The 19,057-nt window shown below is 37.2% G+C and overlaps 1 protein-coding gene across 1 annotated transcript in view; it reads right to left on the reverse strand.

The window, feature by feature from the left end:
* The window catches only part of LOC131063892 (uncharacterized), an 89,479-nt gene that overhangs the window by 38,622 nt on the left and 31,800 nt on the right, over window positions 1-19,057 (reverse strand). The window contains exon 9 of the mRNA XM_057997842.2: window positions 11,761-11,816. Within this exon, the coding sequence (XP_057853825.2) occupies window positions 11,761-11,816 (56 nt within the window). The remainder of the gene's footprint in view (window positions 1-11,760; window positions 11,817-19,057) is intronic.

The following is a 19,057-nucleotide window of genomic DNA, read 5'->3' on the forward strand; positions in this document are numbered from 1 at the left end:
TTTACCCGTACCCACAAACCAGGTTCCCGTACCAAAGCCCATGCCCAAACCCAAACTAGTAACTTAGCATGCAAGTTACAATTTGGCTCACAAGTTGCCAAAGGCATTACAAACTTACATGCAAATAAATGAACCAAACTAAAACTCAACTCCTAAATCTATCCTCATGCTCTATTTGCCAACTCACTTCTAATTCTCTACTAGCTTCTTCTAATGAAATTTAGATGTGCTTAAATATCCAATTCCAAACTTTATGGATGATCCACGTTGGCTACAAAGTATCCCAACAGCTGATGCTCTGTGAAACATGTAGATCAACCTAATTCCCATGGTGAAGCTATAAGAATTAATGAAATGCATTCCAGTCCCAATTGAGGGTTGCTTTGGTCCCATTCATCCTTATGATATGAGGAGCTTGATGCTACAAGGCACAAAGAAGCTCCGCACAATTCGCCTAGTGAACTCTATACTATTTTCTCTAAATAAAATTATCTGTTCACGATATCTTTTTAGGAACCAATTCCAATACCCTAAATCCTTAATATGTTATGCGACTATTGATGGGATATCTTGTTCTCAATTGGGGGCCAAATTGATGCAAAGTGGTGAATTGTGGTAAGATTTGTTGGGATGCTCCTACATCAATTCACCTCAGAGCCACTTCTATCAATTATTCAACAATGTCAAACATTGGCATATTGTTTCAAACAGTTCGATTAGGTATTTTGATTTATAAATTTTAAATTATTGATTATATTAATTTTACAAATGCATGTTCATTAGATAGTCCTGTTGTGACGTTTTCACACATCGCCCCATTGCAATGGAGACCCCCTTCTTTTTAGGCCCTTTCTGTCTTTTGGCTTTGTTTTTTGGGTCTTTTTTCGCAGCAGTCTTGTCAGTCTCTCTGCTTTGCAGCTGTTCGAGGGTCATATTGATTAAATCTGCTTTTCGTTTGAGCAAGTTTGGTGAAGTCTAGGGCCTGTTTTGTCTTTTTCGGGTTTTTGCCTTTTGTCCTAGATTTTAGGGGTTCCTATTAGGGTTTTGGGAAAACTGAACATACGACTGGAATCAGGACCCTTCAAGGGACCTCCCAATAAAATTTGAGCCAAAACGGAGCAACTTTCTATTTTTAGAAAGTCCCTATTTTTTAGGGATTTTTCCGAGTCCCGGAATGTCGTCATTTTGCCAAAAATCAAACTTACTATTTTTAGTAATTTCTATTTTTAGTTTCTATTTATAGTAAGTCATTCCTGCACCCTGTCTAGGGATCTAACGCTGACACTTGGAAGGTTTCTATTTTTGGAAAGTCAGTACTAGCAAGGTCAGTCAGACAAGGCGACAAGGATCAAACGTTCGCAGACATTTCTAATTCCGGAAAGTCAGACAACAGACAAAGAAAGCCAAAAATGGGTCAAGTGCTGGGAATCCATGCCTACAATGGAAAGGTCAGGAAAACACTTCAAAATCATAGGAGGTCAAAATATTCTAAGTCTGGGAGATTAAATGATGGAAAAACCCATGAATCCATGGCATAATGGAAATTCCGCCCAAATGTGGAGTCAGGCACCAAAGTGGGATTCCCATGGACAAAAGGAAAATCCGTGAATCCATGGCCAAAGCAAAAATCCGCCCAAATATGGAGTCAGGCGCCAAAATGGGATTCCCATGGGCAGAAGGAAAATCCGTGAATCCTTGGCCAGAGCAAAATTTTGCCCAAGTCTGCAGTCAGGCGCCAAAATGAAGAAGGCAAGGACAGAGGGAAAAATCCATGAATCCTTGGCATTAGCAAAATTGCGCCCAAGTCTGCAGTCAGGCACCAAAATGAAGAAGGCAAGGACAGAGGGAAAAATCCATGAATCCCTGGCATTAGCAAAATTCCGCCCAAGTATGCAGTCAGGCGCCAAAATGAAGAAGCCAAGGACAGAAGAAAAATCCATGAATCCTTGGCATGGTGAAAATTTTGCCCAAGCTAAAAATTGAAATTTTGCCTAAGGCATGGAATCCAAGGAGTCAAGGAGGAATAAAAAGCAAAATTCCCCTCGAGCGAATTTTCGAATTTGCTATTTTTAGACACCAAATCTAGACCAATTGTGGAAAATTTTATAGATTCGGAATCGGGATGAAATTCCCCATCCAATGAACCTGGCTGCTAAATTTTAGGAGGATCCCTAAAAAATAGGGATGTTGAAAAGAAGACATGGACAATTCACAAAACAATGAATTCCTTCCTCAGGAGGAATTTCTGCCCCAACCTTGTGGAGGGCGCCAGAATGAAGAGTGCATGGAGAAACAGGCAAATTGCAAGAGTCCTTGACCAAGGCATTTTAGCACCCAAGTGATAGAAGGAGCGCCAGATAGAGGGATGCAAGGAATCCATGGAATTGAAAGAATTCCCCACCAAGTGTAAAATGCCGCCTAAGAACACAGGAGTGCGCTAAAATGATCTTCTCATGGACAGTGCACAAAGAGATGAATTCCTTCATCGGGGAAGAATTGCACCCAAGGAGAAGAAATTCTAGGAAAGGTGAAAAATTGACTAAGTGTTTGAAATTCCTTCCTTCAGGACAGAATTTCAAGAAAGGTAAAAAATTGACTAAGTGTTTGAAATTTCTTCCTTCGAGACATAGTTCTTGGAAATCATGAAAATTGGCTAAGGTATGAAGAATTTCCTTCCTCAAGGTAAGGAACAAATTTCTTTCTAAAGAAGAATTCCTCCACAACAAGAAATCACATACAAGGATGAATTGAAGATAAAATTTCCAAGGCAAGGAAGGAATCAGGGATGAACTAAACAAGAAATTTCCCCCGGGAAAAGTTTTTTAAAAATCCATTCCCGAGCATCAAATCACATCCAAATTTCAAAACTTTTTACAGATTTGGATTCGTAGGAGAATTTTCTCTCTCCTGGACCGTGGAACCCTAATTTGGAAATTTTCCTAAAAAATAGGAAATGCGCAGAATTGATGAAAAACCTTCTCTAAGCAAGGAAAGTTGAAAAGACTTCAGGAAAATTCTTCCTGAATCGAATTTTCTCTCTCCAACAATTCCAAATGTGCTGGAGCGGATATACGATGGCAGGATCCACTTGCATGGCAAGGATCTATTAAACACGTGGCAGTAGAGTGGCACATTCATTACCGGAATATTTGACCAAATGGCGACCCGGTCATTGCATGTTGAATTTATGGCAGATTCCTTTTGCATGCAGCCGCCGCAGGTGGAAATGATGGATCATTTATGACATAATGGGATGATTTTTGCATGGATGAATATTCAACGCATGTTGGGCGAATTTGAAGGAGGTGGTGCATATAATGAGCAATGGGTGCCATTTTCGGCAGGATTGTAATTAATTGTATATGGGCATGATGGGTTATTAATTGGAGATTCCCACCTTGTTGCATCTTGAGTGGAGAATCTTTTAGGTAAAACCCTAATTAGGGTTTTGCATGTAATCATGGCCTGAGGCCTATATAAAGGGGTGACCCCCCTCATTTGTAAAGGTAGGGAGCTTTGTATGAAATTGTTGCGATAAGTTTTTTGAGAAAATAATAGTGAAACATTGTTCTCTGATGGTGTCCACTTGAATTATTTTTTCAAAGCTTGCATGGTTTCACCTTCCTCACTTAGAGTAGAAGTAGTATAGTGCTTTGATTTCAATGGAGAATGTAATGGTGTTTGATGAATTTCCATGGTTCATACTTTTTGCATCTTGCTGATTGTAAGTTGCAATGTAAAGTTAGCCTGAGCCACTAAACTTGTACTAAGTTCGGTTGTGGATAGTCGTTTGGATTGCGCCGTTTTGAGTATTCAAATGCACTTTCTCAATATGAAAATTCTTCAACATCCTCGGAAGATTGCACCGGTTCTTGCGGAGTTGTAGTTGATCTTGACGAAGCAGAGCTTGGTTTATTTGGAATTTGTCCACCAAAGCACTATTCATTGTTATCACTGCCCTTAGGAGTAGATTTAGATCCTTCTAAACCCTTTCCCTTTTACTTTCAGTTCATTTTAGTCCGTTCGAAGCAACAGCATCGCATAATTGCCATATCCGATGATGGAGTTCTAGCCACAACAAAGAAGTGAAAGAACGATGCAAACGTAAGGCCCCTTGGATTACCAGCAATCACATCAGCCAACTGAGTCACGTCCGTAGCATAAAGGAACCTTGGAGTCGATTGTTTGAACTTCTTGCAATCTTAGCATGCAATCGTACTTTGATCAAGAGAGAGTGAAGTGACCGTTAGGCAACTTTATTCTGTGTTCGATGCTGTCATAAAAAACACGTCAACAAGTCCCAACTTCAACTCCATGCCACTTCATGCTTCAAACACCTTATGTAATTATTACGGTTTGCCTACTCCAATCTAATAAACATAAATATTGTATGTGTATATGAATATACATGTCTAATACTATATATGTGTATGTGTGTTTGCCTTATTGATACACATACATGCACAACCACATACATATATATACAATGATACAATTAGTAGAGCAGGCAAACTTTAATGGTGTTGAGTTTTTAGCTCAGTTTGGAACTTCTGCACAGGTTCAGTGTGAATCTGGAAGTAGTTAGAGTTATTTCTATTTTGTAATTCACTTAAGTGATAAAATGAAAATCTTTTATTTTTTTAATTAAGTCTATAAAGTGTGGATAAACACTAATTATTTGGACTATCTTCCAAGTCATCTCCTACATGAGATAAGAATGCTATCCTTGGAAGATTCGATAATTTAATTTAATAGTATAAAGATAGATGCACGATAGAACTTTCATAGCTCAATAAAGTGTAAAATTTCTGTGCAGCTGTTAGTTTGACAGTTGTGGAGGTTTCCTGGTAAGCTTTTGAAGCGATGCAAAGCATATTTCAAGTTGTAAATTGTTTGCATACTTGTGTTCACTTCAGCAGTTTTGATGTCATGAACCTGATAAGGTCATAAGGAACATCATAACAAAATGCACTATCATATATGTGTATGTGTGTTTGCCTTATTGATACACATACATGCACAACCACATACATATATATACAATGATACAATTAGTAGAGCAGGCAAACTTTAATGGTGTTGAGTTTTTAGCTCAGTTTGGAACTTCTGCACAGGTTCAGTGTGAATCTGGAAGTAGTTAAAGTTATTTCTATTTTGTAATTCACTTAAGTGATAAAATGAAAATCTTTTATTTTTTTAATTAAGTCTATAAAGTGTGGATAAACACTAATTATTTGGACTATCTTCCAAGTCATCTCCTACATGAGATAAGAATGCTAACCTTGGAAGATTCGATAATTTAATTTAATAGTATAAAGATAGATGCACGATAGAACTTTCATAGCTCAATAAAGTGTAAAATTTCTGTGCAGCTGTTAGTTTGACAGTTGTGGAGGTTTCCTGGTAAGCTTTTGAAGCGATGCAAAGCATATTTCAAGTTGTAAATTGTTTGCATACTTGTGTTCACTTCAGCAGTTTTGATGTCATGAACCTGATAAGGTCATAAGGAACATCATAACAAAATGCACTATCATATCTGAAATAAATAAATAAACTTCGAAAATTGTCTTAATTTTAAGACTTCACAATTTTCTATAGCCCATATCAAGACAAGACGAACACCAATAGTTGGAGCCTGTGTTAATAGAAACAGCAATGTCAATTACAAATAAGAATATATGATCGACCACAGTAACAAAGATCATTGGAAGCAATCCAAGACAAAATACGCATCAAATCGCTATTTACAAGGAGATCGATCATATTAAGCCACGCTGTAATAGAAAAAAGGTGTGTTTAATATAAAAGTGTGATTGTATGAAGGACACCCTTAAGTGTGTAATGAATGATTACTAAATGAATAACCAGCGATTGGTGAGATCAAAAAGGGAACAAATAATTAATTAACAAAGAGACATAACTCCTCATAAGAATCACCTCTCCTCAAGGGAGCAAAGAGATATAAATGTGAGAGGACTGCAATACAAGAAAGGGAAAGATCATCAGAATATCAATCAAAAAATCATAACAATCAGCATCAGGAAAGTAGCCCCAAGGAATACAAGACATCAGTAGATCAGATATTATACAGTCAGATCAAATATCAAAAGAATAAATTAGAAAACAAACAAGAGGTAAGCAATCTCACTATTAACAAATTAGACAGCATTGCCATACTAATCAGCATCTCAGTGTGGAGCATAATGCAGGGCATTCCAAATGACTGAATTGATTTCTATCTTACATTGGTAGAAAGTAGAATACTAAATCGATAAAACATTGTTATTGTGTATGTTTCTGTATATTGTTACTCTTACTATAATTGGCTTCTGCATAATAAAAAATGCTTAAGTATATAAGTGTGCTTGATTGTCTGATCTAAGCATCTATGCATTTAATGATATGATTACAATGATCCATCATGTAAGGTAAGGAAGGAAAGAATCTGCAATTAGGGAGAACAGCTCAGGGCACCCAGCTAACAGTGGCCAGTAGGGAGAACAGCTAGTAGGGCACCCTATTGCACTATGAAAGGGAGAGAACGGCAAACGGCACCCTATTGCAATTTCTCTTCCAACCCCTGCGTAGAGGGACTGTTAATAAATAATGTATATATATAGTGGTCTGAAATCCCTATTGTGAAAGAATGCGTGAGGAGTAAGAGATGGTTGCCAAGAGGGCTCATAAGGAGGTTGTCCTAGTAGGACAATTGTAGCCTAGGACAAAGAAGGCACTTACAAAGTCAAGTAACCCCCTTACAACCTCCCCCTGATCCTGCAAGAGGGCATGTGTCTCCAGGAAGATGAGACATGAATGGGAAAAGCAGGTACAAGCCAGCAAGCAAGCGAGAGGGTTGTGGTAGACATTCCCTTGGGCTTGTTGTAGAAATGGCTTCGGACGGACCCATCATGTCTCTTCCTCCAAATTCTAATGTGCCTAACCCTAACAATTAAGTATATGTATGCATATTTGCTATGTTGTCATGTATTGCAGAATTCAAATCCCAAGATCGCATAATTAAAGAAATGTTTATTTTGTAAAGACATAACCCTAACCCTAATTTGTTGCAATTGTGATTTTAGGGCAAATTAGGAAAGGAACATTACATTGGATTTCAATTACTTGTGTGATTAATTCAATGGTGTGTAAAATTCAATGTTTTCAAATAATTAGGCCACTAATCATCGTGAGTAAAATTTCAGTATGGTATCAGTTCCTTACGACAAGAAAGGAAACACATGATTTTGTTGTTCGAATGTCCACAAGTCTTTTGCAAAATCACAGATTTTTTTAATAATAAAAATGACACAACCAAGGCCAGTAAAAATCATGGGCAATTTTTTTTGTAAAATTTGTGGTCAGCTACAAGTGTAACATCATGGCCAAGAAACTTTGAAAATTGCATCTTATTTTGGATGAAAATAACGACCAAAATTTGAAGGAACCATAGACCTTATTCTATAATTTGGCAAAGATTTTCTTTGCATGAAAATCGCAGTAATATTTCTCCAAGAATTGCAACTATCAACCAAGGTTTGTCCTCGATGACTTTGTTACTACTTTTTTTTAATATCATTTTCTGCAGAGTTATAGCGATGACTAGGACATAATCCCACAAGTAGGGCTTATCAGCTTACTACAAGATCAAAAATGGTGTCTGGGGCACAAACTGGTGACTAGGGTTCATTTCCAACAGCTAGGATTTTAACTGTAGCTAGGACATAGTACAAATGAGGCACCCAGGGTTTACAGTGCATAAATCTAGGGTCTGAGGCAGCTATGGTTTACTGGAAGGGCAAACTAAGGTTTACAGACATAATTGAGGGTTTTGACAAAGGTAATTACTAATTTTTTTTTAAAAAGCAGTTAGTTTATTATTTTCAGATTTAAGAGTTTGTTTTTATAGGAAAAAGATTTTAATGGCATCACCTAGTCTCTGTTTCGTGGATAAGTTGGATGGTGTGTTAAATTCTTACCTTGGAAAGTCAGCGTGACCTTCTTAGTTGAAGAAAATGACCTTTGGGATATCGTAAAGGATCAAGTGGCCCTGCCTACAGATCTAAAAGATTTGGTAGTTCATAAAAGAAAGAAATTAGAGTCAAGCATATGATCCGGGATGCAGTGAAGAATCATTTAATTCCTCACTTGTTAGAGAAGAAAACAGACAAGGAGATGCCTGTCACCCCCATTAGTCTTTTCATGAGTGAAACTCTAACAAGAAAATGACATTGAGAAACAAACTAAAATCCATTGAGATGTCTAATATGGATATTTTTACCAGTTACCTAATGAAGGTCACTCACTTTTGTGACCAGGTTGCAGCATTCAAGGAAAAGTTGGAAGATGCAAGGCTACTGAACTTGCTTTGAATGGGTTCTCATCTTCATGGCATGCTTTTGTTTAGGGCATTTGTGCCAAGGAAAAGCTTCCTTCCTTTGAGAGACTATAGGATGATTCTATGTAGGAGAAAACTCAAATAGAGTCAAAAGCCAAGAAAAAGGTGGTATGAGAATTTAGCTTTCTTTGGAAAAGCAAGGGAAATAGAGGATGATGAAAGATCTTCCCAATCAGGGAAGAAGAACTTGAGTCATATCAAATGCTTCAACTTCGAAAACCAACAACAATAATCATCATAATTCTCTGATCTTTAATAAAAAACATTCAAATTACATTATGTTTATATCTAAACATCAATTTGCAGTAAAATTATCCATACATGCATTATTAAACACATATTTAACGTAAGAGTTAAAAGTGACTGAGATCCAAAATTTGGGGTGTGACATTTTGGAACCATTTTGTTGACATTCCATCATATGAAGTCTATGATACTCTTTCCTTCTCTATTTGTGCATTGGATCATTTGTGTCCAATTACCACATACGAACCCATGTATGTGTGCATTGGATGTTGTCATGATTCTCAATTGTATGCATTTATAGGTCTTGTGATTGCATTGTGTATGAACTAGTCTTGTGTATACCCGTTCTGTTTCACGTGGGTGTTGTACAACTACCCAATCCTTGTATAAAGGGGTGGGCCTCAAGGTCCCACATGGTCGAGTGGTAGACCTCACGATAGGACTAGTCTGATTCTTGGAGATGCCTGGCAAAGCGTGCATGGTTGTCTTGGTTTTTGTGATTTTTGTAGATCTTCAATATTCATTGTTGAAAAAATTTATATTTGATAACATTTGTAACTCTATAATAAGTTGTCGTCTTCGGACATGAAGTGTCGCAGTTTAAACACTTCGTTGGTGAAGCGGCCACCAAGGTTCAAATCCCTGCTGGGCAATTGTGCTCGCAAGGCCTTGTGCCTTTGTTGGGCCATTGTGCTCGCAAGGCCTCACCGGTTCATAGCTCCGGGTAAAAAGCATTCACCGGTCACGTTAAAAAGTTTACCAAGCATAGTTTTAAATAAATTAAAAAAAAAAACAAAAAAAACTCCATAATAAGTTGTCTAAATGTTGTGGACTATCTTTATATTTAGTTGTAATCCATCCATGTTTGGGATGAGACTCATCACATTGTAATATGTATATGTCATCTTTTGAGTTGGTCTAGCATCTTGTTAGTGAGGACCTATGTTGATGTCATAAGTCCTAATGCTTTGTATGAGCCCAGTTTGCATTGAAAGTTGAAATGAGACTTGTTGCTTATGTTACTCTTTATATAGGATGATGCAATTAAGCTAAAATCACTAGTATACTGTTATTAGAATAATATCTTTCTCTTTGTGTTATTAATGGTCATTTAAGTTGTTTCTAATTTTGCCTCTAATTAATGATTGTTTCTTTTAGAAACATCATCTTTGTAACTCTATTTAAAGGAGCTTTGTCTCCTTGATTAATTGAACAACATCGATTCTTTGAAATCCATATGCTTTTGCATCTGTATTATGGTATCAAAGCAGAAAAAAAAAATTTGTTTTTTCTAAAAAATTTCGAATGAAATTTTTCATCACTGAAAAAACAAATCTAGGGCCTGTGATTTTTTCAGAATTCGAAATTCAAATTTTTTTTTCTGCCCTCTCCTGCAACCCGTCTCTCCTGCATTTCGCGCGACCATGTGACACGATTTTTTCCCGCCTACAAATTTTTTTCAGCCATTTTTTGACGGAAATCTACATTTTCAACAAGGATTTTCACCCTTCAGATCAAGTCGAAATTTTTTTCTGATTGCAAATACTTGGTGGGTTTTTTGAGAGTTCAAGTGGGTTGTTTTCATAATTTTGTAGGTGCATCGTTTTCCATGCCTTGTGCTAGCGGATTTCAATTTTGATTTAAGATTCTTTCTGGGTTTTTTGCAAGGATTTCTGGGTTGTCTTCGGATTTTTTTGGGTCAGCCGTAGTTTTTTCTCGAAATCTGTGCCAGTCGTACTTCATCTGTTTTTTGAAGTCTGTACTTGTATCTGCTCTATTTTCTGCATTAGAATTTGTGCCTGGACTTGTCTCAATGCATTGAACCTCGTACCTCAGGTTTTGTGCACTTAGCATCTTCTCGGTACCTCATTTTTCGTGCCTCGAAAAGTGTGAAGATGGCTTATGGGCATCGATGTTTGTTTCGGTTTTTAATATTTTTTTACCTGAAAAAAATTCTGATGGGTTTTAATATTTTTTTCCCTTGAAAAAGTCTCTGGGTTTTTAAATATTTTGTCCCTGTAAAAAAAAATCATGGGAGGGTTTATGATTTTTTCCTCAAAAATTGTACTTTGTTTCAGTCTGTTTTTAGTCGCACCTGGAGTTGTTGTGCGAACATCTGCACTAGTCTCTTGTTTGCAGTCTCTTTTCGGGCATCTTGCTCATCTGCAATAGTTTGGAGGGTTTGCCGATTTTTTCCTCAAACTCGTGACAACTGTTTTTGGTGTGTCTCTAGTTACAGGGAGGAACGGTTCTCCAACATCAAGTTGGACGGTTGGTGTTGTTTTGGGTATCTCCAGAAGTTCTGCAGTTTCTGGGAGGGTTGGTCGCAGACTCATCTCAAGTGGCAGAATTAACGGCAAGCTCTTGTCTTCTGTTGCAACGTGTTCTAAGAAGAAGGGGGCAACCTTCTCTGTTATTTCTCTTGGTAGTTAGAACGATGACCATTAAGGGAGGGTATTAGAATAATATCTTTCTCTTTGTGTTATTAATGGTCATTTAAGTTGTTTTTAATTTCGCCTCTAGTTAATGATTGTTTCTTTTAGAAACATCATCATTGTAACTCTATTTAAAGGAGCTTTGTCTCCTTGATTAATTGAACAACATCGATTCTTTGAAATCCATATGCTTTTGCATCTGTATTATGATTTTTTTCATCCATATTAAATTGAATTCAATAGCAAAATTACATCTGCTAAAAGGCCTTATGTCTCAATCATAAACTGGAAAGTATATTTTTCCAAAACACAGCTAGAAAATTCTTATATGAACTGAACCAATTAGTTTCTACATTTGATGCAGGTTGTAATACGAGGAATAAAGCAAATAAGCAAAAGAAAGATGAGTTCCAGGTAAGTTTATTTGCAATGATAATAGCAGTTATTTCTATAGCCAGGGTATGCAAACTACATTTGTCTGATGTAATGAACACCTTATGATTATTCCCATGTCAAAAGTACTGATGTTTGGCATATGTTAGGAGCTTAGAAGTTCTATCAGCAGCTAAACGGGCAGATAATTCTAAGTAAAATCTTCACTCAAGATAAGATAAGCACCACCAAATATCCCATAACTGAGTTACAATTGGGTGTGAAACATATAACATCATATACTTAACATACCAGGAGGGAATGCCAAGCCCAAGAAGCAATACTTTAGATAAACCAGCATTTTGTACCTGTGCAGACAAAAATAAGATAAATTAATACAGGCTGCTTTCAAAGACTACAAAGGAGGAAACAATCAAGATAGTCTGGACTTCAGCAATCAAACAGAACTTGGAATATGATGCAAGACCCATTCCTCGAGGGAGATTTATTCCAAAATAACTATATGTTTGTGAAATGACCCCAAAAACTGCACAACCAACATACCACTAAATTGCTAATGCAAGCACAGCAAAGTAGCCTGACACTCAAACCTAATTAAAATCTTGGTGTACAACTTTCAAGTATTATTTATTCAAATGTATCAAAAGCCCTTCCATAAAAAATGCTTTCATTACTGTCGTATAAATGATGTCTACCGTTCAGTTCACAGTCAGCTTTGGGTGTAGCTAAAAATATTCTATTCCAGTCCTAGGCACCACTTTCCAGCAGTCCAAGAAGAATTTCCCATATTTGGAGTGCCACTTTTCAGCTATATTTAGAATTTTTGATTCAGTATTGGTCGCTGTTTATATAGACTATTTTAAGGTTTATTATACTTATAAATGTATCTGTCTTTGAAAACAGATAGTCGGTATTATTTTTGGAAAACTTATCACTGATTTTAACTCCTCTTTTTTAATTTAACAGGTACTTTAAAGGGTATGATCTGCTAGTTTAATATGCATAAACCAGTTTGTAAGTGTTGCATACTAAATGCATGATAGGTGTTACACAAAGTTGCATGGACATGAATACAGATATGACCATTATTGAAGACCCCCAATATGGATACGGCTGGATATATTTAACACAATTTCCTAAGTTATCAGAGGAGATTTTCATTACTTCAAAAGCAATATAGACACATAACTGCTACATACATAATTATTAGTTGATTAACAATTTACAATACGCAAAAAATAGTAGAGTTGCATTGGAAGCTAACCCAAATAAATGGATGACTGAAAAAGAAAAGCATTTCATTTTTTTTCCTCATTTGGTGTCAGTTTTGTTTATACCAAAAAAAAAAAATATATATATATATATATATATCTTGAATGATTGAAGCTTTTTTAAACAAGTTTAGGAAGATTTAGGCCAAATTTTATAAAGATCAAATCACACAGCATCCGGCAGGATTGGAAAATCAAGGTTTTTTGGGCAATGTGGGTGTATCAGACATGGATACGAGGATACGCACACCGAGTGTGGGGGAGAGGTGTATCCGGCTACTTAGGTGTTACAATTATAAGTTTGTTTTATCTGTTATTTTTAAGTTATAAGACTCTATGAACAATTGCCTCACTGTTTTGTAACAAGTCAATACATATTTATTTCACGGTGATTCTATTTTCTGCCAAGCTCTAACTGCAGGTCAATTGTTTTGGTAATTTCTGTTCAGTTTTAAGTCTCCTGTAATCTATTTTGCTGAATATTAACTTCTGTAAGTAGTATTTTTCTGCTGCTACAATTTCTTTAAATTATTTTCAGTTGGCTGAAAGAACAGTGAGGTAGATTCAAAATCTTCATCTGATATCGGTGGGATGAACTGCCGATGAACCGCCTTTAATGCCGCGTCCTATCCCCACCAACATCTCGGATACCACAGACCCACCGATGTACTACACTGCATCGAATGACAAAACTGGGTATGAAGAGCTGTAATGACCCCAGTTAAATGCTAAGCCAGCAAGGTCTCTTATTTGCATTTCTATAAAATAAATTAATAAAACATTAAATAACTTATTAATAAATAAAATTATTAAATAATACAATAACGCCCTTCCTTTTGGGCCAACCCTTGTTTGTAATGATTCTTCTTTGCTAGGCCAACTCGTTCCAAGCTTTTGTAAGGCGGTTAATTCTTGGCCGACTTAGATAGGCATAGGTATTAATAGGGGTTTGATGTTTAGAAGAGATCATAACGATTTAGAATTAAAGCTGCCTGTTGGCACGACATTTCTGTTGTTTGTAACTAGGTAAATATGGGTTCGGATTGCCTTAAGGCAACATCCGAACCCATTTAGGACTGGGCCCTATCCTAAAGGGTAACGTGCCCCCAAGATTGAACCCAGCCCTATACTTGCACGCCACAATAAATAAATTGGCGCCAAAAGAAGGAGGCCAACTTGGATATTAATAAAGGCTAAGGACTCATATAAATAAACTCATCTTGCAAATACAATTCAATCATTCATGCATTCAGTGAATTAGCTCTGCAAGTAAAAGGTGCAAATTTACACAAGGATTGTGCGAACTTGTCGAGGATTGTGCGAACTTGTCCAAGAGGACATAGGCCGTTTTGGTGCAGACTTGAAGAGCTTAGAAGTGCAGATCTGTCATACAAAAGGGATCAGATCTGAAAAGGAAGCTAAGTATTGTATTTGTGCTATTAAGGGAGAATATATAATCTGACCTGTGGGTCTTTAATGCTGGTTTTTTCCTCCTTGGAGGTTTTCCCAGGGTATTTGTGTTTGTCTCTTGTTTACTTCCTTCATTTCTGAGTTTACTGAATTATGGTTTACTAAAATGTTACAAATCTGATAAACAAACTAGGGCATAATTAAAAGACATAAATCTGATTACTGATCTAGGGCACAAAATTACATGGTATCAGAGCTAAGGTGTCACTAACTTCAGATTTTAGTAAATCATTTGTTGCATATAGCTGCTATTTGTTTTCAGATTAAAATATCAGGTTTGAGGGCTGAAGATAGACTTGATGGAGCCCTTGATTTTGCTGCTTGGAAAGTCCGTATTCTATTGATCCTTGAAGAGAATGATCTGCTGAAATTCGTAGAAGAAGAAAGGCTGTCCCCTCCAGAAGATGCTGAAGAGCTGAAGCAGTTCAAGAAAGACTCCCTCAAGGCTAGGAAGATCATAATTATATCCGTCAAGAATCATCTTGTCACTGTCATATCAAAATTTGCGTCTGCCAGGGAAATGATCAAACACTTGGAAGGGATGTATGAAGTCAACAACCTCAGCAAGGCTCTTGCTCTAAGACAGCAGCTTCTTCACATGAAAATGAAAGAAGAAGACTCAATCATAGCCTACTTCATGAAGATCAATGAACTAAACGACAAGCTAAGTACTCTTGATTGCCAAATCTCGGATAAAGATCTTGTTATGATTGCATTAAATGGTCTACCTGATGAATGGGAACCTTTCATTCGTAGCATTGGTGGAAGAGCCGATCGTCCCAACTTTGAGCGTCTTCAATCTGATTGCATCGAAGAGGAATCTTGAATTGAGGTAAGAGGAAAACTCAAGAACTCTCACAAAGATAATCATGTTCTCTTAGCTAAATCTAGGAAAGGTGGACATTGGAAGAAAGAAAAGAGAAGCAAAGATTTTAGATCCTCCTCCTATGATCCAAGGAAGAAGTCAAGAGATTCCTCTCACATTCGTTGCTTCAGATGTGATAAGTATGGTCACTATGCCAGAGATTGTCAGAATGATCCAAAGGAAAGGGAAGTCAATTTAAATGAAGTTGTCGAACAAAGTGAGGATTATCTTCTTATCTCTGCTCTATCCAGCAATGTTCCTACGAACAGTAATACGTGGATACTTGACAATGGTGCCTCCAGACACATCTCATGTTTTCATGAGCATCTTTCAGATCTGATTGAAAAGGACACCAACCTTCATGTGGTAATCGGTGATGATGCTCGATACTCGGTAAAAGGTAAAAGGTTCTGGTACTACCTCTTTAAAACTAGATTTTGGTATTTCCTTACAACTCTGTGATATTCTCTTTGTACCTGGTATTAAAAGAAATCTTATTTCCATTTCTGCCTTAGAAGATAAGGGTTTGCAAATAGCATTTTCTGAAGGGAAAGTACTCGCTTGGTCTAAGAAATCTAATTTCAAAACTGCTTGTGTTATTGGAAATAGATGTGATAGTTTATATAAGCTTGCAGCTAATCCAATTCAAGCTCTCATCCATGAGGCCCCTGAATCATGCGAGCTATGGCATAGAAGACTTGGACATCTACACTTTCAAGCTCTTCCCACTCTCGGTAACATGGTTAAAGGTATGCCTAAACTTAGTTTATCTCATGATGATGCTTGTAAAGGTTGTGCAATGGGTAAGAATGTAAAGAATTCTTTTCATAAAAGCGATAATAGGGATAAAGAAAAGTTAGAACTTATTCATTCAGATTTATGTGGTCCTATGTCTGTAGCATCTCCTAGCGGTTTCCTGTATTATGTTATCTTCATAGATGATTTCTCTAGGAAAACATGGATCTACTTTCTTAAATCTAAAGAGTCTGAAGAAGTCCTAAACAGATTTAAAGAATTCAAAGCCTTAGTTGAAAACACTATAGGAAATCGAATTAAATGTTTAAGGTCTGACAATGGAGGTGAATACACCTCAAGTAGTTTCTATGACTTTTGTATTAAGGCAAGAATTAAGAGGGAGTTATGTGTTCCCTACAATCCTCAGCAAAATGGAGTTGCTGAAAGAAAGAACAGGACCATTGTTGAAGCTGCAAGAGCCATGATCCATGATCAAGACCTGCAACCTTTTCTATGGGCGGAAGCATCCAAAACAGCAATTTATATTCAGAATAGATGTCCTCACCGTGCCCTAAAGGATGTAACTCCTGAAGAAGCCTTTACAGGAATCAAACCTCACATCAACCACCTAAGGATATTCGGGAGCCCAATGTATGTTCATGTGCCTAAAGAAAAACGAACCAAGTTGGATCCATCTGGAAAGAAAGGCATCTTAGTGGGATACAGCGAATCTTTCAAAGCCTTCGGGATCTACATTTCAGGTCAAAGGTATGTTGAGGTAAGTAGAGATGTAACTTTTGAAGAAGATATTGCTTTCAAAAGATCTAAAGGTTCATTATCTAACAATAATGATATGGTGATTGAAAATCAAGATTCAATAGTTGATGCTAACCCTGAAATACAGGAGGAGTCTACTGACCTTCCGGATCAGGAAGTTCAGAATGACCCAACAGAACCCATGCACTCTACCAATATACCTCAGGATATTGTGGTCTGCAAGAAGAGACCACTTTGGGTTAGAAACACGATTCAAGATGTTGAAGGATTTGTTTCTCCCAGAGGAACCTTTAGAGATAGCAAGAGATTCCAAAATCACGCCAACTACATTTCTGTGATGTGTAATATCATTGAGTCTGAACCTCACAATGTCGAAGAAGCTATGTCCCATCATGCTTGGAAATTAGCCATGGATGAAGAGTATGGGTCTATCATCAAGAATGATGTCTGGGACATTGTACCCAGACCCAAAGGTAAGTCTGTTGTTTCCTCTAAATGGTTGTTTAAAATTAAGCATAATGCTGATGGTAGTATTGAAAAATACAAAGCTAGGTTTGTAGCTCGTGGTTTTTCTCAAAAGGAAGGAATAGATTATGAAGAAACTTTTGCTCATGTTGCTAGATATACTTCTATTAGATCTATAATAGCTATTGCTGCAGCCAAAGGTTGGGAACTGCATCAAATGGACATTAAGACAGCCTTCCTCAATGGTGTTATTGAGGAGGAAGTCTATATTGAGCAACCAGAAGGTTATGTAATCCATAAAAGAGATTCTCACGTTTGCAGATTGAAGAAAGCCTTATATGGGCTCAAACAGGCTCCTCGGGCTTGGTATGAAAGAATTGATAAGTACTTACTAAGCTTAGGATTTCGTAAGAATGATGCTGATGCTAACATTTACTTAAAGGTTTATAATGATGATATGCTTATTTTGGTTTTGTATGTGGATGATTTATTTCTCACTGGTGAAAATAAATTAATCATAAGATGTAAGAAAGAATTAGCCTCAGAATTTGAAATGAAGGATTTAGGACTAATGCATTACTTCCTAGGGTTAGAAGTATGGCAAAAATCCAATGAAATTTTTCTAAATCAAGGAAAATATACTATTGATATTCTGAAAAGATTTAGAATGATGGATTGTAAACCCATGCATACTCCTATGGAATCTAACTTAAAGAAGTTAAGTGTTTCTGCAGCTAACTCTGATTTTGCAGATCCATCTGAGTACAAGCAGCTGATTGGATCATTAATGTATCTAGTCAATACAAGGCCAGATATCTGTTATGCTGTGAATGCCCTCAGTCAGTTCATGAGCTTGCCTAAACTTGTTCACCAGGTGGCTGCCAAGCACATCCTAAGATACCTACGTGGCACTATTGGTTATAGGCTGAAGTATTCGCTTAACACTTCAATCTTCTTGGAAGGCTATTCAGATTCAGATTGGGCAGGAAGTGTCAAGGACAGGAAAAGTACTTCGGGTATATGCTTCAACTTGGGTTAAACAGTGATCTCTTGGGCATGTAGAAAGCAATCTTCCGTAGCATTGAGCACTGCAGAAGCTGAGTACATTGCAGCATCTGTTGCATCCAAAGAAGTAGTGTGGCTTCGCAAACTCCTCGTTGGATTATTTGGTCAAACTAGTGGTCCTACCACCATTCATTGTGATAATCAAAGATGTATAAAGATGTCAGTAAATCTTGTATTCCATGACCGGTCCAAACATGTGGAAACGCACTATCACTTCATTCGGGATATGGTGCAAAGAGGCGCCATTCAACTAAAATACATTAGCACGGATGAACAGGTTGCGGACATCCTTACCAAACCCTCATCCAGAGTGAAGTTCGAATACTTCAGAGAGACACTTGGTATTGTGGAAAACGGAACCCTGATTGAGAGGGAGCTCCAATCTCAGTGACTCTATCTGCAGCACTTTGATCATTCTTTGCTTGTGTGCAAGAATGAATTGTGTCCAATCTATGCTTGTGTGCTAGATAGAAAATTGTAATTATGTAAAGACCCACTTGTGTATTACACTTTCTATGCTTGTGTGCTAGAACCATCCTATGCTTGTGTGCTAGGTGGAAGATGTAATTCTATGCTTGTGTGCTAGATCCATTCTATGCTTGTGTGCTAGATGGAACTCTAAAGGTTCAGATTATGTATTCTCTTCTTCCCTAGTTAAGAGGGAGTGTTGTTTATAACTAGGTAAATATGGATTCAGATTGCCTTAAGGCAGCATCCGAACCCATTTAGGACTGGGTCCTATCCTAAAGGATAACGTGCCCCCAAGATTGAGCCCAGCCCTATACTTGCACGTCACACTAAATACTCCACGCAACAATAAATAAATTGGCGCCAAAAGAAGGAGGCCGACTTGGATATTAATAAAGGCTAAGGACTCATTAAATAAAGTCATCTTGCAAATACAATTCAATCATTCATGCATTCAGTGAATTAGCTCTGC

Source organism: Cryptomeria japonica, chromosome 3, assembly GCF_030272615.1.
Source record: "Cryptomeria japonica chromosome 3, Sugi_1.0, whole genome shotgun sequence".
NCBI lineage: Eukaryota > Viridiplantae > Streptophyta > Pinopsida > Cupressales > Cupressaceae > Cryptomeria > Cryptomeria japonica.